The sequence below is a fragment of the Abramis brama genome (assembly GCF_963993115.1).
Source record: "Abramis brama genome assembly, chromosome: 19".
In the NCBI taxonomy this organism is placed as follows: domain Eukaryota; kingdom Metazoa; phylum Chordata; class Actinopteri; order Cypriniformes; family Leuciscidae; genus Abramis; species Abramis brama.
In genome coordinates, this window is record NC_139981.1 from 16,510,740 (window position 1) to 16,534,506 (window position 23,767).

The 23,767-nt window shown below is 38.2% G+C and overlaps 3 protein-coding genes across 4 annotated transcripts in view; 1 reads left to right on the top strand and 2 right to left on the bottom strand.

Annotated features, from left to right (window-relative positions):
* spock2 (SPARC (osteonectin), cwcv and kazal like domains proteoglycan 2) overlaps positions 1–12,777 on the top strand; it is a 37,161-nt gene extending 24,384 nt beyond the window's left edge. The window contains exons 5-10 of the mRNA XM_084093694.1: positions 628–742; positions 1,489–1,608; positions 4,071–4,289; positions 8,040–8,102; positions 10,043–10,180; positions 10,631–12,777. Of these exons, the coding sequence (XP_083949820.1) occupies positions 628–742; positions 1,489–1,608; positions 4,071–4,289; positions 8,040–8,102; positions 10,043–10,180; positions 10,631–10,776 (801 nt within the window). The 3' untranslated portion in view covers positions 10,777–12,777. The remainder of the gene's footprint in view (positions 1–627; positions 743–1,488; positions 1,609–4,070; positions 4,290–8,039; positions 8,103–10,042; positions 10,181–10,630) is intronic.
* Positions 12,778–12,876: 99 nt separating this feature from the next.
* On the bottom strand, positions 12,877–17,005 carry tysnd1 (trypsin like peroxisomal matrix peptidase 1). The gene is made up of 4 exons (XM_084093693.1): positions 15,623–17,005; positions 15,350–15,480; positions 14,144–14,329; positions 12,877–13,838 (listed from the first exon to the last, which is right to left on the bottom strand). The coding sequence occupies exons 1-4, from the start codon at positions 16,678–16,680 to the stop codon at positions 13,636–13,638; spliced, it is 1,578 nt and encodes a 525-aa protein (XP_083949819.1). The 5' UTR covers positions 16,681–17,005; the 3' UTR covers positions 12,877–13,635.
* A 2,700-nt stretch (positions 17,006–19,705) lies between these two features.
* Positions 19,706–23,714, bottom strand: sar1ab (secretion associated, Ras related GTPase 1Ab). 2 transcript variants are annotated; one of them, XM_084094029.1, is made up of 7 exons: positions 23,541–23,714; positions 22,730–22,803; positions 22,521–22,640; positions 22,277–22,342; positions 21,992–22,095; positions 20,964–21,095; positions 19,706–20,840 (listed from the first exon to the last, which is right to left on the bottom strand). In XM_084094029.1, the coding sequence occupies exons 2-7, from the start codon at positions 22,785–22,787 to the stop codon at positions 20,724–20,726; spliced, it is 597 nt and encodes a 198-aa protein (XP_083950155.1). In that variant the 5' UTR covers positions 22,788–22,803; positions 23,541–23,714; the 3' UTR covers positions 19,706–20,723. The 2 variants fall into 2 exon arrangements, with proteins under 2 accessions (XP_083950155.1, XP_083950156.1); XM_084094030.1 differs by having other exon boundaries at positions 23,237–23,544.
* Positions 23,715–23,767: the final 53 nt, after the last annotated feature.

Sequence of the window (23,767 nt, forward strand, 5' to 3'; positions counted from 1 at the left end):
CACAGTTTAGTCCACTTAAATTGCTGTTGTGCTCACTATGTGAAGGGCTTTGAAAAAGTGACCTAAGTACTGATAAATGTGTGCTACCGATTGTTAAAAAAAAAGTTTTAATAAAGGGTTGTAATTCTATAATCCATTCATTACCCTGCATCTTATGTTTTCACGGTTTTAAACAATGAATGCCTATGACGTTATTTCTATTCTTGTTATTCTGTGCAAGTCAAAAATCATTTTTTTTTTTTTTCATATTATATTCTGTGTGACTCATAGATCAATCTGCTTGCACAATATGGATAATAGTCTCTATTATACATTGTACAGTGGCCCTTGGCATCCTTAAAAATCAAAGAAGAATTGTCAGAAGGGATTCTGGGTAGGCCTACTTGGGGATGAAAGAACCGTTCTGTTGAATTATGTATTATCTCTATTATCTATTTCTGACCTTGTGAGGGAATAAATGAAGGTTGACATCATCTTATTTTAATGGAGATGTCTAGCTGAACCAGCGATTTTTAGTCGTCTGTAGATAGAATTGTTCTCCATCTGGGCTTACGATTCATGCCACTGAACTTGAGCAAGTGTTTTGGTTATAATGCTTATTCTTTGTGTTTTGTGTGTGTGAATCAGTGCAAACTGGAGCAGCAGGCTTGTCTCACTGGAAAGGAGTTGAAAGTAAGATGTGCTGGTCTCTGCCCCTGCACCACCACCGTGGCTCCTGCTACAGACGTGGACAGCAAACACGGTATCTGCCCTCAACACACTTCCAAAAGCTGCAGTTTGTTCTTGCAAAAGGGATAATTCAGACAAAAATCATTTACCCAGCCTCATGTCGTTCCAATCCTGTATGACTTTACGTCTTCTGTGAAACATAAAAAAATACATTTTAAAAATGTATCAGTGTTTTAGTGCATACAATGAAAGTTAATGGGACCACTTTCAGTTTCACTAAAACAGTTGAAATATTCTTCAAAATATCTGTTTTTTGTGTGTTCCACAAAAGAAAATCACACAGGTTTGGATAAAATTGAGTAAATGATGCCATTATTTTTTGGATGAACTATCCCTTTAAGATGCTCTTATGAAGAAACACCTTCTGAAGTTCAATGAAGCACAATTTCAGTGTCAGCTTTTAAGTTTTTTATGATAATTTTTTTTTTGTTGTTGATAATAATGAATGATTTTATGCTGAGAGCGCTTCAGATGCTATTTGTCTCTTTCACATCCCTTGATTCTGCAGCTCTCGCTCTAACAAAGGCTTTATTGATTTATCAACAGACTATGCTGTTCTCTTTCTTTGCTGCTTGCTTTTGTGAATTTCTGCTGACTTTGATTATGTCGGATTTATGCCTGCAGTCTCCGGAGGCTTTTCTCGTCAAATTCAGAAGGGCAAAAGCAGGACGATTGGTTCTTTACTCTTCAATACCGGCGTCTGCCAACACTCCCTTATCTCCTTTCACTGTCTCAATCTCTCTTCTTCTCTGTCCACAGAGAGTTGCACAGGACAGGACCTGGCAGATCTGGGAGATCGCCTGCGGGACTGGTTCCAACTGCTCCAAGGCAACGGCAAGCAGAACAGCACAGGGAATCCTGTAGCCAGCTCTGCATCAAGTGAGGCTCTAACGTCCATTTATATCACAGAAAGCAGCTTCCTATGCACACACAATACCACAAATGCTGTACATTTACATTTATATATTATGTTTTCTCTAGTACTTTTAAACATGGACCTATGTGTCACATTCACCGTCTGTCATCGTTCTGTCTTCGTCTTCACTACAGTTCCCAGAATCCTCCTTGTTTCCACACCTGAACTCACTCCCTTCATTACCCACCTGTTCATCATCATTATCTGCATCACCTGTCTTGTGTTCATCTGTGTGTGTATTTAAGTTCCTGGTTTTCACTCTTCACTTGTCGGTCAATGTTTATATTAGTGTTATCGTCAGTATTCTGAGCACACGCTCCCTGTTTCTTGTAGTCGCTATATTTGAGAATTGATTCATCATCTTCGTGTTCGCCTCCTACATCATCCACCCAAAGCCTGACAGATTGACCGACCAAAGAATATTATGGAGGAGGACGCGTTTGATGTGTTTCTGTTTAATCAGAATGGGAGTTCATTGGAGGAATTTGTTGAAGTTTACCTGCATCTGCATCAGGATGTGTATATTGGGAGGAGGAATTTTTGAAGCAACGGTTCTGGAGAGGACTTGAAGATCCACTAGCCCAGGTACTGCTGCTCAAAGATTTAAATCTAACTTTTATTGAGTTTATGGACAGAGCTCTTTGGGTTTGTGGTTCCTCTCTCACCGTAACACCCGCTGATCCAGAGTCAGCCGATCCCGATCAAGCTGAGCCTGCACTTCACGCCAGTCCAGCCGAGCCCACACTTCACGCCAAATCTGCTGAGACCAAAGTAGTATGCGTCATGCCCGCCGCCCCTGAGACTGTGAGTGTCATGCCCGCCGCGTCTGGGACAGCAAGCGTCATGCCTGCCAGGTCTGGGTCTCTTCACATCAGGCCTGACACCAGATCGGTTTTTCACAGACTGCTATCGAGCCTGGCAGATCCTCCGCTGATGTCCGTGCGATCTGCCAAGATGGCAGCTCCTCCAGAGTTTCGTCCAGCCGTCGCCTGCCCGCCAGAGCCTTCACCGCTGTCCCGCCCAGCACCGAGCCCTCTTCACCGCTGGTCCCGCCCAGCACCGAGCCCTCTTCACCGCTGGTCCCGCCCAGCACCGAGCCCTCTTCACCGCTGGTCCCGCCCAGCACCGAGCCCTCACCGCTGCCCAGCACCGAGCCCTCTTCACGGTCCCTATCAGCCCAATCAGAGACTGTTTTTAGCCATCCTTCTCCTGTACCCAGGACTTTCCCCAAGTATTTTTTTGGGGGGGGCCATATGCCTCCGTCCTGGCCACTCGAGGGACCACGGCCACCCGAAGGGTCCTCACCGCCGTGGTCGCCTGAGGGGACATCACCGCCATGGCCACCCGAAGGGTCCGCACCGCCATGGCCACCCGAAGGGTCTGCACCGCCAGGGCCTTATCCTCAACCTGCACCGCCTTGGTCCTGTCTTCAACCTGCACCGTCGTGATTACCTCCTCTGTCTGTCCTGCCACCATCCTGGAGTCCGTCCTTCTGAACCTGTTCCACCTTCCCGTCACGGACTCCAGGATGCCCACCCCCCCTCCCGTATGCTGCCTCCTTCGGCGCGGGACGCGCCTTGCTGGAGGGGGGGAGTAATGTCACATTCACCGTCTGTCATCCTTCTGTCTTCGTCTTCACTACAGTTCCCAGAATCCTCCTTGTTTCCACACCTGAACTCACTCCCTTCATTACCCACCTGTTCATCATCATTATCTGCATCACCTGTCTTGTGTTCATCTGTGTGTATTTAAGTTCCTGGTTTTCACTCTTCACTTGTCGGTCAATGTTTATGTTAGTGTTATCGTCAGTACTCTGAGCACACGCTCCCTGTTTCTTGTATTCGCTATATTTGAGAATTAAAACCTTTTCATCTTCGTGTTCGCTTCCTACATCATCCACCCAAAGCCTGACACTATGATGATTGGCACTAACAAAACTGCTGCATTAAGTTTTCATAAGGACCAGCAGGTTCAGAGCTATTATGTGTTGAAATGTGTCCTATCCTGATGGCAAAATAACACCAGCAGCATTTTATCCTCTTGGAAAGCAGTTTTGCTGAATTGTGAAATGGTGACCATTTGCACCTACTTCACTTTAAAATGTACATTTAATGGCAGAAAAATGACCAGATCCACCATACGCCTCATCAGTTCTCCAACTAGCTATGCCTCTTTTGTTTGCAACATTTTTCATTTATTTGTGAGAAAAAAAAACAGTTTATGCCCATGGCTTCCATTAGAGTGATTTACAATCTTATCAGCAACATTTGAACAGCAATTTTGCTTTTAGAAGACGTTGATTGAATTTTTACAGCTAATCTGATGCAATCAGGTGTTCTGGGAGAGACGGCAAAGTGAGGAAGTATTACAGTCTATAAGCTAATATTTCTGTGTTCAAATATACTGTGTGATTGTTTGTGCACAGTTGTGGACCGGACTCTTGTTGCAACCTGTAAGGACTCTATTGGCTGGATGTTCTCTAAGCTGGACACGAATAATGACCTGTATTTGGACCAAGCTGAGCTGGCTGCCATTAATCTGGACAAGTATGAAGTGTGCATACGGCCCTTCTTCAACTCCTGTGATTCCTACCACGATGGCAAAGTCTCCACGGCTGAGTGGTGCCTCTGCTTTTGGAGAGAAAGTGAGTTTTCAGTATCTCTACATGATTGAACCTGGCCTCAATAACGTTTTTAAAAAACATAATGAAATATTCTATATGTATTTATATACACTATACACTACCAAAAAAATATTTGGGAATATTTTTTTATGTTTTTGAAGAACGTCTCTTATGCAAAAATACTGTACAGAGAGTAATATTCTGAAATATTATTACAATTTAAAATAAACATATTTTAAAACGTAACTTATTCCTGTGATGACAAAGCAGAATTTTCAGCATCATTACTCCAGTCTTCAGTCAGTGTCACATGATCCTTCAGAAATCATTTTACAGTTTTTACCAACTGCTTACACACAAAATCTTTTCATGTCACACGATTTTTGAAACCTCTCACTCAAAGTGCAAAACTACATGCCAAATCTTCAAAACCATAAGCTATTTCTCAGCCTTTGACTCAGTTTTCAATTGCATAAAACACTTTTTTCAAAACACTACACACAATTCTCTACCTAAAACACAAAGATCTATCAGGAAGTGACTTGCTTTCCTTTTCAAAACACAACCAATCAAAATGCTACACTTATTCACCAGGTCACACACACACACTCCTCATATGTGCAAACACTAATTGCTTAACTGATCACTAACCAATCACTGCTTTACTGTAGTATAGGCCTAAATAGGTCAAAGGTCAGATGATCTGTTTTGAACAATGGATTCCTGGGACCCCCCGGATATATATATATATATATATATATTATATATAATTTTTTTTTTTTTTTTTTTCCAAATGTCCTTACTTTCACTTTTGCATCCTTGCTGAATAAAAGTATTAATTTCTTTAAAAAAAAAAAAAATCTTACTTTTGAACACTAGTGTTTGTCCTTTTAAAAATATGCATTGTGGTGATAATCAAACAATTTAATTAAATCATATTGTTGATAAAAAGAAAAGAAAAAGATCACCATAAAATATTATCAGTGCAATAATTATAAAAAGTCAAAAAAAAAAAAAAATATTCAAATCCTAATCAACAGTGTCGACCCCAACTAAAATTAGATAACATTTTATAAAAACTTATATTAATGAATGTGATATGATAACTGTAAAACTATTTTCATCCAAAGGCAAGAACTCTTACTAAACCAAAACACTGTAAAAAGTAACACTGAAAAAAATATATATATATGTTTTGTAACTTACACATTACAGCATTACACATTCAACTTTTAAAATCAGCTCTAACTGGGATTGGAGCCTTGGCATTGCACATGTGTGACCTGCATCCCGCTGGTCAATGCCACGGTCCACAGTTTGCTCTGCTCGGTTATATCAGCGTGACAGAAGGGGGACACATGGCCGAACATCAGTGCCAGCACTAGTCAGTGTTTCAGCGTGTTCAACACTGCTTCAGAGAGTTGGGGTTTCAAATCTGTAATGGTGTTTAAATTGGATTTGAGGGCCATATTTGGTTTCCATTACAAAAGACCAGAAGAGATATTGCATACAAAGACTGGACTGGTCGCAGAGAGCGTTTATTTGACATCAGCACGCACTGGTCTGGCATTAAAGATAAAGAAAACACTAGTCGGTGGAGGCAGGGATTTGGGAAAATCCGTCTATCTGTTTGCCGAGAGTTTTGCAGACTCATGCCACTAACTCATTCAGTTTGCACTGGATTAAGTTTAATTGGTTTTCTAAATATAATCAAACATTAAAAGGGGGAGGGGTGACCATATGTTTGGATTATTGAAATCCAAATCTTTCATTTCCTCTACAAACAGCCCTTTTGGATAGAAAAGGAGAGAGCTGGAGAGGGCGAAAATTGACCTTTAGTTGTTTATGGCATGCGGGGAGAGTGATTTGGAGTATACATTTGATGAGATGCATAAGTCTGGAGGAATTGCTATTCAGTGTTTGTTGCTAGGGTGACTGACAGTCAGTGTGTGTGTGTGTGTGTATTAGCAGGGGAGAGTGTAGGTCTGTTTGCATGCGCATGTGTTTATCTGCAACATGTTCTACATATTAATGAGACTCGTCAGTGTGTGTGTTTGTGTGTTCTTTTGTTTTCGGAATGCGTGTGTGCGTGCGTGTGTGCGTGCGTGCGTGCGTGTGTGCGTGCGTGTGTGCGTGCGTATATGTGTGTGTGTGTGTGTGTGTGTGTGTGTGTGTGTGTGTGTGTGTGTGTTTGCTTAAGCCATGGAGCATGGCAAGCTTCTTGACACAAACAGACATATGCTCCACAATGCATCTCACTGGAGGGGCAGAGAGCTGTATCTTAGCAGTATCTTAACACACAAACACACTAGACCAACCTGGCTCTTATTTGATGTGATTCTGCTCACGATATGTGGCTGGGCACTCTCATCTCTCCTGGGGAGGGCATAGTTGCTTTTGGCCTGTCATACTTTGTCTTCCCCTTGTATTTCCCCCGGTGGATAGGGAATGGCTATTGCAGAGGGAAAAAACAACATCAGTGTTGGTTGTTGACAACCTGCTCAGCCTCAAACTCTCTGGGACTAAAATCAGACAGGCAGTCAGACGAAAACCCGCTGCATTTTTTAGACTTGACCGGCATGGCCTTCACATACAGCTGTGAAACATGATAGCTCTGAAGCATTGGGAAATATTCCAATATGTAATGCACTGATTTATTTATTAAAGGAAACGTTCTGTCATTGTTTAGTCACCCTCATGTCATTCCAGAACCTGTTTGACTTTTTTTCTTATGTGGAACACAAAAGAAGATGTTTGGCAGAATGTCTAAGCTGCATGCAATGGACGTGAATGGGGACTGGATCTGTCAGGCTCAAAAAATGATAAAAAAGCACCATAAAAGTGATTCGTACAACTCAATCGCTACTTTCCAAGTTTTCTGGATCGATACAATGCTCCATACAATGTAATATTGTAATTGTTGTTTTAAACAATACATTTGTTTTTTTTTTAAACACTCTAGTGTCTTATTATTCTATTTGGATTGGATTTAACTGAAAATCAATTTAGCGGGGCAAATATCACCTCTTGATGTAAAAGTTAATTTTAATAAAAGTATCTGCTGTGAACTAAACACCACAGAGAAAATGAAAATCTTCTAGAGTCGGCTGTTCACGACAGGCCTAAAGCATCTAATGTAACAGCACAAAACGCATTCAGCAAAATATCATCTAATTATCAGCAAAATCCCAGAAAATATCAAGATATGATTTTTTGTCAAATCGCATATCCCTACTTGATAACCGTGGTCATCATTTACTTTCATTGAATGGAATACAGCAGCTTGGACGTTATGCCAAATAACTCCTTTTGTGTTCCTCAGAAGAATGTAATTGTAGTTTTGAATGACCTGAAGGTGAGTAAATTATGGCAGAATTTTCAATTTTTAGGAAAACGTTTCTCTAATTTATTCTAAGAAGGTTGCACATTTCACCTCAAGGCATTAAGGAGAAAATTACAATATAGAAATATTCTATAACAAGAGTTCATTTTGTTCAGAACACACTCAAAGCAAGTTCTGTTACTCAAAAATTCAGATACTCTTTCTTTCATGAATTACATTGCCAAAACTACAGATTAGAACTATCTATTGTGCCACTTCTAAAATGCGGGTGTGTTTGGGTGCGATTTGATTGTGCGTCTGCATTGAGAACAGCCCTGGTGTGATGCCTCCTCATTTGGGAGTTGGTGAGGGAGCTTGTGTGAAGCGTTTGTCTGGAGGAGATTAGCGCCGGCTCTTCCCTAAAGGCACTGATTGTTTTTCTTCCACAGAGCCTCCCTGCCTGGCTGAGCTAGAGCGAATCCAAGTGCAAGAAGGAGCCAAGAAGAAACCGGGTAAGAATGAACGTTCCGCTGAGACTCTCTGTACTATCTTGGGAAGAACAAATTAAGGTGTGAAGGAAAGCAACAAAGGGAGAACCAGAGAACGAGGTTATATAGAATGTGTACAACTGGAAGAAAAAAGAATGGAAGAGAGAAGTAAAAAGCGAGGTAGTGGTGACTCTAGAGGAGTTTCATTTAACAGATGACAAGCACAAGGCTAGGATTAGCCCCTAATCAGGTGTGCGGATTAGAGCGGAGCTCATGGCTATGGGCAGTGCTGCATGTTTGGCTGCAGAGCTTTCAGGACTCTCCAAGGACGTGCTGCAGATGCTACAGCCAATCAGATGCAGTCAAAATGCAAATGTCCCCTGATGCCAGAGAACAAACAGCTATGTATACTATACGACCAAAGAGTTTCGACATTATTCTGAAAACTTAACACGTTTAACTCATTCATCATCATTACATTCATAATTAAATATGACCCTGGACCACAAAACCAGTCACGTGGGCAAATTTTTTGAGATTGAGATTCATACATCATCTGAAAGCTGAATAAATATGCTTTCCATTGATTTATGTTTTTTTATGATATGACAATATTTGGTTGAGATACAACTATTTGAAAATCTGGAATCTGAGGGTGCTAAAGAATCAAAACATTGAGAAAATCGCCTTTAAAGTTCTCCATTTATGTTCGTTATTGTGCTGCATTCACTCACAAAAATAAATGTTTTATATATTTACAGTAAGAAATGTACAAAATATCTTCATGGAACATGATCTTTACTTAATATCCTAATGATTTTTGGCATAAAAGAAAAATCAATCATTTTGACCCATACAATTTATTGTTGGCTATTGCCACAAATATACCCGTGCTACTGGTTTTGTCATCCAGGGTCACAAATAACAAAATGGACTTTTTAAGTCAAAACAAGACTATAATCAGTATGTATGCATCAACACTTTTTTTCATAAATTGAAAACACAATTGCATATAACGATGGCAGTCATAGAATTTACTTAATATGTTGGATTAATTAAAAAATCCTTTTGAAATCATTGGTGAATCATTTTCTTCCTCTTTAAATTGCATATTTTGAGAGAACTATACATGTGTCCATTGTGATGCAAGACATTGGTAAATATTCCAGAGGTTCATGGCACCACTTTCGCCAGCCTCGTTGTCATAAATATAAAACACAATGACATAAAAAGAGGGCAGTCATGCAGAATTATGGGTGAGCGTCAAAGGAAAAGCTTAACCTAGAAAGCTCAACCTCTGTTTAACCCTCTAATGCATTGATTATTACATCACAAAGAAAAATCCAATTAATGTTTTTAACTAAAACAATATATACACAATATATATACAATAAACTATATATACACATTCTGAAGTACATGGTCATGACTTTCTACAGCCAAATTTAATGTTCTCATAAATAAATATCACAAAGACATAAAAGAGGACAGTCAAGTTGAATTATGGGTAAGGGTCAGTCGAATCCCCCGTGGGGTTTAGGATGTAGCGTCACTCCCAGAATGGTTAAAACTGGCTTTTATAGATTTATCCCCTAGTACACACAGTGCATCAGAGGGATAAATCCTGCATTTGATTGCTAAATAGATCATGATGATTATGTGGACATAGTTGTTTATTACTCCATGCAGCTGGTTTTTATCGTGCATCATGATTCGAGACACTGCAGACAGAAACTCAGCCCTCAACCCTCGCCAAGGTTACAGTTTATGCATTACAATGAGCAGTGTCACTTGAGTCTGTCACATGATTTACAGCAATATGCAAACTAGTTTGCAATGTCACTCGTGATGCAACGCTTATTTTATACTCAATTCATGTAGGATATGAAAATGAATGTTAAACACGACCGTTGCTTCTCAAAATGTGCGTGTTTGTGTGTTTCTCTCCCTTTTTGTCATTTCAGATACATACATTCCCAGCTGTGACGAGGACGGCTTTTACAGGAGACTGCAGTGTGACAAGAGCAGAGGGGAGTGCTGGTGTGTGGACCAGCATGGAGGAGAGTTAATGGGCTCCAGAATCCATGGCAACCCCGACTGTGGTGAGCACGAGCACAACACACACACACACACACACACAAACACACAAACACACACACACACAAACACACAGAGGACAATGCTCCTTCTGTAGCTACAGGGCTTAGGACTTAGATCCACCAAAATCATCAGTCACCCATCTGACAGGAGACCAAGTGCTACATTCATTAGGCCAGGTTCATTTCCATTCCAAAAGAGCAGTTGTCTCGCCGAAATAAAGGTCCGTAAGATTAATTACTACTGGCTGCGACAGACCTGCAGGTGATAAGAACAAATCCCCTGACTGGACATAAAATAGCGATTAAAAAGCCCAACGTCAAAGTCACACCTCCTGTTTGTTTATTGTCCTCGCGCCAAGCCTGTATTGTTTAGCCTCTGTCGTGCATAAATCGCTCAGTTTGCCTCGCAATATGATATAGGCAGTTTTTTTATATAACATTTTCATTTTCCAGACGAGGTGGCCACGTACTCGGGCGATTTTGGCAGCGGGCTCGGATGGGAGGATGAAGAGGAAAAGGAGGCTGAGGAGAACGGCGAGGAGGCTGAGGAGGAGGAAGGGGAGGTGGGGGAGGTTGATGACGGCGGATACATTTGGTAGAACGAAACGCGATTCTCGCCTTGTTCGACATAGCTTTCTGTGGCCCATTTCTACAGAGGCAGCTCTATCTTCTGACATTAAATGGTGGACACTGGAGGGTCGGTCATCTTTATACTGCACTCCAAACAGCTTTGACTTGGGGAGGGAGGGGGAGGGGTGTCTTGGTTAGTGTTAGCTGTAGTGAGATTACGGTATTGGGAACGAGTTTTCAATTATTGGGCTTATGAATACTTGTGAAACATCATATTTTTGTTGTAAGTGCAAGAGTTTTCTCCTGAATCAGTCTCTAGCATCTGCAAACACGAGCTCAGAATTAGGCGCTTGATAGGTGTGATGTGATGCGTTCTTATGCAAGTCTAATAAATACATACTTTCATCACTATACGTTCGGAAATGATACCTGTTAAGTCTAAAGCGTTTAAGGTACGACTTTATAAAGTATGTATATAAAGATAAACAGGCTTCAGGGTCTAACCTGCTTCATTAGATCTTCTGTCGACCATCAGCAACTGCTTTCCTTGAACACTCCTTGAGATTGCTGCTAATGTTTTCGCTGTTAGAGTTTATGTAAATTGTTTCAAATATGTCCTCCAACTGGTTTAGAGCATATAAACACAGATTACCATAAAGACAAAGAGACGAAAACACCAAAAAACTCAGTTAGCTTAGCTCAAAAAGCTAAGACTGTTACTCTCTTCTGGCTCAAACAGTCTGTATTATTTTTATGCTACCTTGAAGTAGATAAATAGTCGTAATGTCTTTTAAAATAAAGTAGCATTCGTCAATGTATTTGAAGAGCTATTTCTCTACACTCACAAACTAAAACCGATTTTAGGCTACTTGCCAGAAATACACAATGCACTTCTACAAGACGATCCTTGTCCTAAAGGCACTTTTTTTTTCTCTCTGTCTTTTGTGTCATAATCCACCGAAACCAGAGATGGCAAAGCATTATATTTTCATATAAATTACATCTCAATGCAGTAGCTTTATCTCTCACCCCGACGTCAAATCATTGTTTTCTTTTAAATGGACAGTAATAAATCCTGAGATATGTGCGTTCTGGTTTCATATGTCTGTCATAATAGAATTTGCTTATACTCCACTAGGTCAGGCTGTAATACAGTACTTCTGATGCAACACGGCTATTATAACAAGGCAGTGTATGGATGAGCAGGAGAGGCAGGAATGAATTTTCAAAATTGCAATCTGACATATTCTCTCTCATACACCCAAAGGGACCAATCTGTCTTTGCAGATGTCTTCTAATCAGATCTTCCCGTCATTTGCAGTGAAAGATGTGTTGGCTGTAATGTTCCTAGGTGTAAATCTGGTGCTGCAGGGATTTATAATCAAGGTCTGAATCTTATAATATACGACTAAAGTTAAAATACATGAGTCTGGCAGTAAAAAATTCCTAAAGCATCAGTTTTTAGGGTGAAAATGCTGTGGAATCAAAGCAGCTAGCTGGAATTGCAAAATGTGTATGAATTACAGGCTTGATCTGGTATGATAATTCACCCAGATGTGATCTCTGAGCTCCGCATAGCCACAGAAAATGCATTTGATATGGTAACATCCCCGACGTAAACACATTCATCAGTGTACCGCGGCGTCTACAGAAGAATATAAATCCTCCGAATGTCATCGAGACGAATCTTGGCGATATTTAAATTACTTGTGGATTATCATAGCATAGGCAATACCACCTTGCTGGTGTGATGGAGTGGTGGACGGCCAGCTCATTAAAAGTCAATAGTGAATGTCCTGATGTCTTACTCAGCAGTGTACAGGAGTCTGCTAACAGTGATGTTATACCACTTGCACTAGTGTATGATTGTATTGTACTGTACATGCCATTATTATTGTAAATACTTGGATTTTACTGATTAGAAAACATATTTACGCTGAGTTGCAGTATATTTGCATTTAGTTGCATGTTTCTTTGTCCAAGTGTGTCATCTTTCTTGCCTGAATATGATTAAAGGCACTGGGCCCAAAGTGCTGTTCCTTTGTTCTCCTAATTACTCCCAAGACTCTGCAACGTGCTAATTTTCATGTGATACTGGAGACACAAGAAAACAAATCTTTTCAACCCACTTTTAAACACATTTTTTTGACAAGTACAATTTATTATAACTATCCCAAAAATACCCAACAAAAGCTGGTTCCCAAGACACCAGGGGGTTCAAAAAAGGAATATAAACTTTAATAGAAGGCATGGTGTAAACATGTCTAACAAATATTAATTAATTTGTCATTAAGAGAATCAAACCTCCTAATAACTTCTAATCTCTACTACAATAATTAATTTTTCTGTGTTGACACACATTTTATATATGATCCAGTGCAGCATCCTGCTTAAATCAGCCTAAAATGGTTAGAAAGCCCTGGTTTCTAACTATTTTACTGGGAAAAATGTGCATGATGAAACTCTAATTCTATAATAATTATTTTTAATAACTCATTGTTATTAGTGATCTAGTGCAGCACCCTTTTTGGTATCAACCTAAAATGGTTTAAAACCAGTTCTCATTTTATTTTTTGACAGTATTTCTTCTACTTCTATTGATCAGTCATTAAGTTCACTTGCAAGTATCTAAAAAAGGGATTAAAAAATAAATTAAGGGGTGCAGGAATTTTTGTGTGATCTTAAAGAAATCGATCGTTTTATAAATTGTTTCATATTAAAAGGTCAAATAAGAACCTGAGAAATACACCCTTTTAATGTGTCAATCAATACACAGGTTTGTCATATTATCGCTTTAGAAATTTTCCAATTTTCAGCAACTTTACAACACACAAAGGTTCATTTTAGTGATTCTCAAGCATCTTGTACATTTGCAAAAATCTGACTGATCAAAGCTTGCTTTGAATGCTCTGTAGTCTCCATATCTTTCTGACACCATCCTCTGCACTGTCCAAGACCTTAAAAACAGCAGCATCTCCAGTTTGATCAAAACGTCTCAGCAGAGGTTCTAGAACGGTCACTGGGATGCTGAAGTTCAGGTGGGGATACGTCACTTTCGCTGTGAAGTCTCTTGTGTTGCTGGACACGATACCTAATATTTAGAAGGGTACGATAAAATAAAACAAATGAGATTGAATCTGCCTGTGAAAGCTTGATTTAGTCAGACAGTGTCACGGTCAGCAGATGAAGAGATGGAATGCTCTGCCTCTGACTTTATGGTGAAAAAAATAAAGCTTAATTGGTCTTATGCTGCCCCCTTCTGGTTAGAGAAGGCATAGTATATTTAATATATATCCACTGAAGACTGGATTTGTTCTGAACAACAACTGGTTGATGTACTGAGATTTTCCATGAATTCCTAACCACTTAAAATTATATGTATGATATAAGTATTACCTAACAATTCCCCAGTGGCAGACCGAACCACGGCGCCACCACTGGCTCCAGACTGCACTGCGCATGTCGTCTGCAGCATCACAGGCTGTGACTTATGGGTAATGACTCTGGATAAGATCCCTGAGGTCAACGAGGGGCCACAGCAGCTCCCTAAAGCTCCATAACCCACGACAACGACATCCTCACCTGAATAAACACAGAACATGGAAATGTCAGGTGCTGCACTGGGACAAAGTATGCAAATGTAAACAATGTTTTTGTTGTAGTAGCTGTTATAAGATATATAACAAATGTATATTCATAATACTATAAACTTAATTGTAATATTATAATACATTTAAATGTATTTTACTTATGAGGACGACAAATTTATCTCAAACAATTTGAGATTTTAATTTATCTTAAAGTCATTTTAGTTCACCATGCAATAAATCATAATTATAACATAAAAAGGCATAATTTGTCACAATTTTGACTGTTTATGGTAACACTTTACAATAAGGTTTCATTAGTTAACGTATTAACTAACAATGAACAAAACATTTGTTACAGTATTTATTAATCTTTGTTAATGTTAGTTAATAAAAATATATTGATTCATTGTTTGATCATGTTGGTTCACAGTGCATTAACTAATATTAACAAACACAACTTTTGATTTTTATAATGTATTAGTAAATGTTGAAATTAACATTAATTTAGATTAATAAATGCTGTGGAAGTATTGCTCATTATTAATTCATCTTAACTAAAGTAGTTAACTAATGTTGTAAAAAATTGTAAAGTGTTACCATTGTTATTATGCCATACTTTATACTTTTTATGTCAAGTTCAATGTTTTATCTCTTGTATTCCATATGTATGTCACTTATGACTTAGTATGTCATAATTATGATTATCAAAGCATGATTTTTTTCTAGTGTGGTGGAAATTGGCTTCCATAGTTATGATTGTTGTTGCATGAAAAAGACTGGGATTAAATATAAAATGTACTTATAGTGTCAAATTTCACATTGATTGTTTTTGTATGTAAAATACTGGGGTTAAATATAAAATATACATGTACTGTCAAATCAAATCACATTGATACAAATGGAACACATTTTTTCTTACGTTGGTGGCATCCACAAAAAATAATAAAAAATAAACAAACTAATTCTGGCTAAATATGATTTTCAATAAAACGGGTATGCACAGCAGCATTACCTGGGTGAAAGTATGTGGTAAACTGTGGTTTTACTGAGTCAGCGAGGGATTCCTGAAGCTCCACTAGAGCGATATCATAGGGAGATAATGGTGCTGATGAATACAGCACCTTACCACTTACTGCATGAAATCTGAGGTGGAAAGTAAATCACTTGGTTATTACAAATATGACAATACCAATAACGTGTAGCTTATTTAACAAAGATCAACAAACAAAATATCACTTCTTTAGGCCTCATAACAATGAATATGCATGAATTCTAAGGCCATTACCTTCCTCCAAAGTTGACTCTGACTGTAAGAACAGACTTTTCATTCACCACATGTCTGCAGGTCAGAACCAGATTCTGGTTTAGCAGAACACCAGAACCCCACAGAAGGCCGGACTCAATCAGTGCCACTCCAGGGTAAAATTCAGAACCTGACCGCCGGGTTGCAGCTTGAATAGCTTGAATAGAGCCAGTTGTTAACTGTGATGACTTTTCTGTCAACGACTCCTGCATGGCACCAGCCTGTATGATGTTTTTCAGAATGAGGTGAACAGAGCACACAAGTGTCAGTCCAATCCATTCATCGGATTTCCAGCACAGTGGTGAAACGATCAAACCCATGAGGTAAGATCTGCCTCCTTTGCTAATAAACACACCGCCTCCTTCGGTGCCAGGCAAGCAGCGGGCATCGGTCAGGATCAGTGCATTCTCCTCTCCTGCCAGATTGCTAACTATACCTTTACTAATTGAGTTCATAAAGAGGTCTGGACAGAGACCACCAAATGGGGACCCACATGCGATAACATGACATCCCTTTTTAAGAGTGTCACTCTTCACCCATGGAATAATTTCTTTACAGGTGCATGTGGATGAACTGGGCACTTTTAGGAGTGCAAACCATGTTAAAAATCTGGAGTCTTCAAGGACTTCTTTATCTAGGCTACCGCTATAAAAGCCCCACTTTTCAGCCCCCTTGAAGATTTTGTTAAATGCATCTTGAAACTCCACGCAATTGATCATCATTAACAATTGGGCTTCTTGACGGCTCGTGTTGCGTCTCTCCATTGCACACGATTGGTTGGCGCAAAAGTGAATGTAATCTACATACACTTTTGTCTCTTTAGTGAAACTTTCAGAATGCAATATCTTCGTGTCTTTCTTCGTGGATTGTCTGTCGGTTATAAAGCGTGAAAACAGCATGCCACTACAGACTACAAATCCAGACTGGTAATTTAGAAATACTCCACTACAGCTCATTGCTTCATTCTGAGATCCAGATGTGAGGTCGAGGGGCGTCTCGGATACTGTGACAACACAACATGCCTCTTCCACAGTCTTCATTTTCAAAAGCTAGATATTTAAAACAGTATTAAACTGCCACAATATAAAAGGTCAGAGTTTTATGCTAATAGTAGATGGGTTTTTGCATCTTACAATGAGTTCAAGATACAATGACAACCACGGTGCTGGCAGTTAGATTACAAAAAAACAAAAACATTCTAACAAACACAGTTTGCAACAAAAGCAACTGGTTAGTGTTGCAACGTTAAAGTCTAGGGGGCTGATAATGTAATAATTGTTATATTATCTTATCGCCGACTTGATATTGTTGCATGAGCCCTCCATCTGCAACGCTTCCTGGTATGATTCACTGGCGTGATCACGTGGTGGATAGCGTGCCCTCCTATTGGTTTATCCACGTCCAACTCTTTCGAACAATTCGTTTCATAGAACCGGTTCAGTGGTTCTTTTACGTCGTCGTGTCCGAAAGAGACGTTTATGGTCAAGCCATTCGTTGAATGAATCGTTCAGTCCGACCTGTGAACCGGTTTATAAAATATTTTTTTATTTATTATAATAATTATAATGCATCAAACACTAAACAGAAAAGACAGGACAGATAGAACCTCTAGCCTACAGGATGAAATTACATCAAATCTTCATGTAAAGTTTCACAAACAAAAATATAACATACCTAACCCTAACCCTAACCCTAACCCTGTAACAGAGGAAAACATTAAGCATCAGTGGAATTACCAAAACAAGTATCAATATTTCAAGAATCTGTCACTTTTCTTGATTTGAATCAAACTAAGAGATTTAAGAAATGCGTCAATTTCAATTAAGAAATGTGAGAAACTAGGCTTCGAGTTAGATATTTTTTTCTTATGAATAAAAAATATTCCAAACAAAACAAACAAAAAATTAACAATGTCATTCATTGGAGTAGGCTACCTGTATAGTAACGGATTATATCTTTTAACTGAAAGGATTTGGAAGAATAAAAGTGCTTATATAAACTATAACTATTTTTTAATATTGAAACATTGGGATGAGGAAACAGCCATGCTTCTTTCCAGTCTATAAGCTAAATAAGAGACGCCCAGTAAAATTTGCCTTTAGAAACATTATATTTTTTATTCTGAAGAATTTGTTGTATATGCTTATTATTAATTTTTTGTTGTTAAATATACTGATTCCATCTAAGATCAAAACAGGTTATTTGGTGTCACTCTTACTAAAACTTAGATGTCATTTTCAGAGGTGGACAGTAACAAAGTACATTTACTTGAGAGGCTACTGTACTTAAGGACACTTTTTGAGTATCTGTACTTTACTTGAGTATTATTTTTTCTGGAAACGTTTTACTTTAACTTCACTACATTTGAAAGACAAATATCGTACTTTTTACTCCACTACATTTCTGTCAAGGTCCTTGAGTAGAAAGTAGTAACGTCAGTCAGGGGATGATTTCGGTTGCAGGGGTTGCATTTTGGTTGGAAATAAAAGTAGGGTTGACGTCATAACCCGATTGATGTTGGATTATGACATAAACCTGATTTTCATTTTCAGTGTTGGGTTTGGTCTTCTAAATGCGAATTTTGTCATTGTTTTGGAGCACACTAGCTTATAGATAACAGTAAGGCTAACATATTCATACTAAAAGCCAATACACTTTTCATAGAAACTTTAAATAGTGCACTATTTGAGGGAACAGCCATTTGGGTGTCCGAAACCATTGTGGACGTTATTGAGTGCACTTATTCAATCTCACATTCAATCCCACTACTGGAAATGTGTTCTAGAAATAAATTTGATATTGATATGAGGGTATAGGGGCGATTTCGGACACAAACAATATGTGATTAACGTGAATATTACTACTAGTCTTCTCAACTAGATGTCATCCTTTTTTTTTTTACCTCATAGGATGTTACAACGGGGTCCCTGTCTTTAGAGGTGGACCGTAACAAAGTACATTTACTTGAGTACTGTACTTAAGTACACTTTTGAGTATCTGTACTTTACTTTTACTTTAACTAACTACATTTGAAAGACAAATATCGTACTTTTTACTCCACTACATTTATGTCAAGGTCCTTGAGTAGAAAGTAGTAACGTCAGTCAGGGGATGATTTTTTTTTTCATCTCTAAAACGTGATTGAATTTTTGCAGGTGACAAACAGCCTATCAGTAATCACTCTTGTAGGGTCACGTGCCGTGAAGTTCAGCGATTTCCCATAATTTTCTTTGAACACTAATCAACTGCATGCAGTGCGTGCATCCATGGCAAATAAGTCTTTCTGTTTTGCTGTTTGTTAAAGCAGTATTGCTGTTGGGTAGTTATGCAGCTATGGTTGTGTAGCTGGATTTTAAACCAGGTTGGATTTTTATAGACCACTTGATTTAAATGTGCATGAATGGATACACATAGATGTGTACTTCTTTTGTTGGGGTGGTAGGAGTGTTAAAAATTTTTTTTTTAAAATAAGATGATTATGGCTGTGTTTTTTTGTCGATTCAGTTGTTTAATTTCTATAGGTTTTATAACATTCTAAAAGCTCTTAATTCCACAGATACTACTAACTGGTAGGTATATTCACTAGGTTGCTTCAGAGGCATAAGGTACCGTATTACATACAACAATGCAAAAATAATAAAACAATGCATTGACATTTACTTTTGATACTTAAGTACTTTTAAAAACGAGTAGGCTACTTCTGTACATTTACTTGAGTAAAAATCGGTCTTTACAACTTTTACTTGTAATGATTAACATTTGACCAGTAGTATCTGTACTTTCACTCAAGTAAGGAAGTTGTGTACTTTGTCCACCTTTACAAGTTGAGTTAGACAGAAAGTTTCATTGACAAATTTGTTGAGTTTACATTATGGATAATGTTTGTATGCATTCTGAGGCTCACACATCAACAAAGGTATAGATTCAGTATTGCTAAATAGCTTTTTTTGATTTGACTCGACTAGGATGTCACACATGTTTTATTCTTTAAAATGTTTATTCAAATTGCTTTCTACGATTTATATACATATCTATATGTTTTTGGAAAAGAGCAAAGTACAGATGGAAAATTCAAAATATTTTATTTGTGTTGCCTACTTTAGTGCATAAATGCTACAAGGTGATACAAGTGGCACGCACATAATTAGCCATTTCAAAAGATAAGCAGCATTGAAAATCCCAATCCTTTCACATAAGCCTATTTACAAATAGGGGTAAATGTGACCTAGTAATATGATAGATTTTTCTATTGCTCAGGCAATATGAACTTAAAAAGCCTTTGTACTCTCATGCCATAACTGCAAATAAATCACAGCTGACAGTCAACAAGTACTCATTGCACAATTATTCAGGTAGTTTAGTGTTGAAACAGGCTAATGTAGAACATCACTGAAAATGAAGAGTAATACATCAGCACGTACCAAAATGCTACATACAAATCAAACCTTTATATAAATATGTCATTGTAAATCTCTGCCAAATTTGATAAGCAAGCATGTATACATTGGCAGTCCACACCTTCAGAAGTATTTCCTTTGAACAGGTGGGAAATACAGCTCTAGGAAAAGCCACCAGCATTTTAAGGCACTGAGGTAATGTGACATGAAAACAAAAACACTGATTCTGTATCATCTAATGAACGTGGCATCAGAAATTCACAGCACAAATTATATTCACCTGATTATAAGTGATTCAAACGTACAAAGGTATGTTTAACTTTTTGGCAGGGTATAAAACTGACACCCATGTGAAAAACGTGTTTTGTTACAGGATGCCAATCCTTAAAATAACCCAGCTCAGTCAACTGTTTAAGGATTCTGTATGTCTAACCCTTTTAGAAAAGTAAACAGCATAAATTATGTCTTTAAGAAATAAAAGTGTAAGTAATTGCTACTGTAGCTTATTATTAAATGCATATCTCAGATACTGATCTGACCTATCACCACACTAGATTTCATAGGCTCAGATAATATTTATATATACTGTGCATAACACCCCTGGTTACTTAGTTTCATTACAAGATAAATAATCAATTAATAAATAAGGATACATGAGTTATGAATTAATAACCACATTAAATATGTTAATCAATATACTGAGATAGCCATCGAAAACCTTCACCATATCCTTGTCTCTTCAACACACTGCACATAAAGACTTCCATTGGCCTCAGGTTGAGTTCTTTCAGTGATGCATTCCCCTGTGTGGACACATAGACAAAATAAGACCTTGTATTGCTTCAGAAAACTTGAAACATTTGATTGAACATTACATACCAAACTGTGCAACACATGTTTTAAATATTATTCCCTCATTGACCTACCTTTCCAGTGGTGTGTCCATAAAGACCAAACATTCCTCTCAGCGCATCCTCACTAATTGCTTCTGGCCGGTCAATTTTATTCCCCAAAATAAGGATTGGCACATTGGAGATGGTTTCATCGGTTAAGAGGGCCTATGATATATAGAGCAATCATTATTATTCAAATATATGGCTGTTTTGAATGGTGTAATAGGGAAGAAATTTAAATAAGTGCTTTGAAGTCAGTGCTGTGACATTCCTTTTGATGTGTTCAGGGTTAAACTTTCATATGTAACAATGGCCCTGTTTACACCTGGTATTAAGACATGTTTTGGTCGATCGGATAAGTGGGCGACGCTAAATCAAGGTGTAAACGGGGTCTAAATGTTTTGAGCTTGTCCACTTTCGACCACTTCCAGAGGTAGTCGAAAACGCATTAGACCGGTTTGCTTTCATAGTGTAAATGCTCATGTGGTTGAATGTGTTCGAATCTACCTACTGACTTCATGCGTAAACATTATGGGAAGTCTGGTAGCTAGACAGACGGGATTTAAACTTTAAACCCAATTTGGTTTGAAAAACATACCAACCAGAATGTTCTTTCACCATCCCTGATTTCTAACACTCACTCACGGCATTCGGCCCGGTCTTGCGGCTGTCAGAGCAGAAACGAAAGCTTCTGCTTTCCGTATGTTTTTCCGTCATATCCTTTCGCATTCATATGTAAATTGCATGCTCTTATTTCATCCAGTAGATCAAAAGATCTGAAAAAGGCCATACATTTATCCGCTCATAGACCCTTCCCTCAAAGAAATCAGGACAGAAGTGGTTGAAAGTGAACAGAAGAGACGGATTAAAACAACAGGTGTAAACAGGACTGTGCCTCCCTTGTCTACTTGGGATCCGGTCGACCAAAACACACCCTAAATGTAAACAGGGCCTATCTTGTCTTAATAAAACCCTTGATTATATATATATATATATATATATATATATATATATATATATATATATATATATATATATATATAAAGGAAAAGTAGACTTACATCTAACTCAATTTTGGCTTCTAGTAGTCGTTCATGGTCAGCACAGTCAACAAGATACACTATCCCATTTATTGCTGGAAGATAATTCTTCCAAACTCTTCTTGCTGAGAATTAAGAATAGACAAGATCCATTTGCATTATGTTCGGTTGTTCTAAAATTTCAACAACAAAAAAAATCTATTTTGTTTTATAAATCTGCTTTTGTTTAATTATAGCATACATTTTTTAACTCTTAAATTTAAACTCCAGATGTATTAATCATTTATTATTAAATTCTATATTTACCTTGAGCATGACCACCCAGGTCAAATGTTGTGAAAGTCATCCCAGCAATAGACAGTTCTTCAGATGCTATAGCAGATAGGACAAGATACAGTACATTGTGCACAATGTTTGCTCCAACAAATGTAGAATTCAGCTTGTAAGAATAAGAAATCCTGTTTTTTTTTGTTTGTTTTTTTTCACTTTCCTTTCTAAATGTATACACCTCATATTAAAACAGTAAACTATGTGGCACTTTACTACTTACTAGGGTGAAGTGTTGGAACATGCTGCCCAAGTCGATCATCTTTAAGCATGTGCAATAATGTTGTTTTTCCGGCATTGTCTAATCCAAGAAAAACTAATTTCCCAGACTTTTTATAGAGTCCTAAAAGGAAATATGAGAATGAAAACACAAAAAACAGTTGCATGATGATTTGTGCTCATCTGTATTTCAATATCTGGCTAATACTTTACCTAATAATTGTAACACACTGTTGAATCCTCTGTACAGCCAATCAAATATGAAAGACATTTTCGTGGCCTGATCCCTGAAATGAAATAGCAACAAAATGAGAGATTTGTTTCAATGGACTAGCCTACTGCAAGATCCAAGACTTTTCAATGGGCTCTGCTAACTCCAAAATAAGCTCTTTACCTAAATCTACTGTAAGCATGTGAAAACCAACCGGTACTACGTTACTAAAATGACCTAAGTTAACATTTTGCCTTCAAGAGAGCATTTAAGAAAAGAGACACAAAACCCCTCGTATAACAACCAATATCCCGCACACAACTTGAGCAAGAAACTATTTCTAGTTGTGAGACCTTGTCACTTGACGCCATGGATATAGCACACAGACATAGCTGTCACTCAAGTGACGGCAACTAAAGCTCAACTCCAAGAACATTTCTATACATTCAAAATGTTGGTAATTAAGTTGAATACACATGCAACCAAATATTATTGTTCCCAAACTGTACCTTAACTGTAACCGCAGTATACACACAGCCCAAATGTTTAGCGCGTGTTTTCTAGAAAAGCGCCGTCAATACAGTGGAGGCGCTTTATAACACACCGAAAACAACAGCCAGAAAGGTTGATGCTGGTTAAATGAGCAAAACAGAGCACTGTGAAGGTAAACATGCTTAGGATGACGTTATAAATAAAACCTCAAAACCTGGCTTTTGGTGTTGAAATTTGTCTATTAAACATCCAGTCACAAATATTTTAACAATTGCGTCATTTGTAAATAAAACAGAAGACAGTGCATATTCGTGTCAGTACCTGAAAGGGTACGTCCGCTTGTAGACCAGTCAGTCCGGTCTGTGTTCTTCTGCTAAACACCAGCCCGAATTTGACGTTTAACCGGAACTGCGTAGCTGCACAGGGTGGTCTCAGATCGATTGTAGGTTAATGCGTTGTCATTTGCTTGCTAAATGTTGACTGACCCGCAGATGTGGGGTCTGACAGCTAAGGTTTACATTTAAAAGTTTGGGGTTGGTAAGAATTTT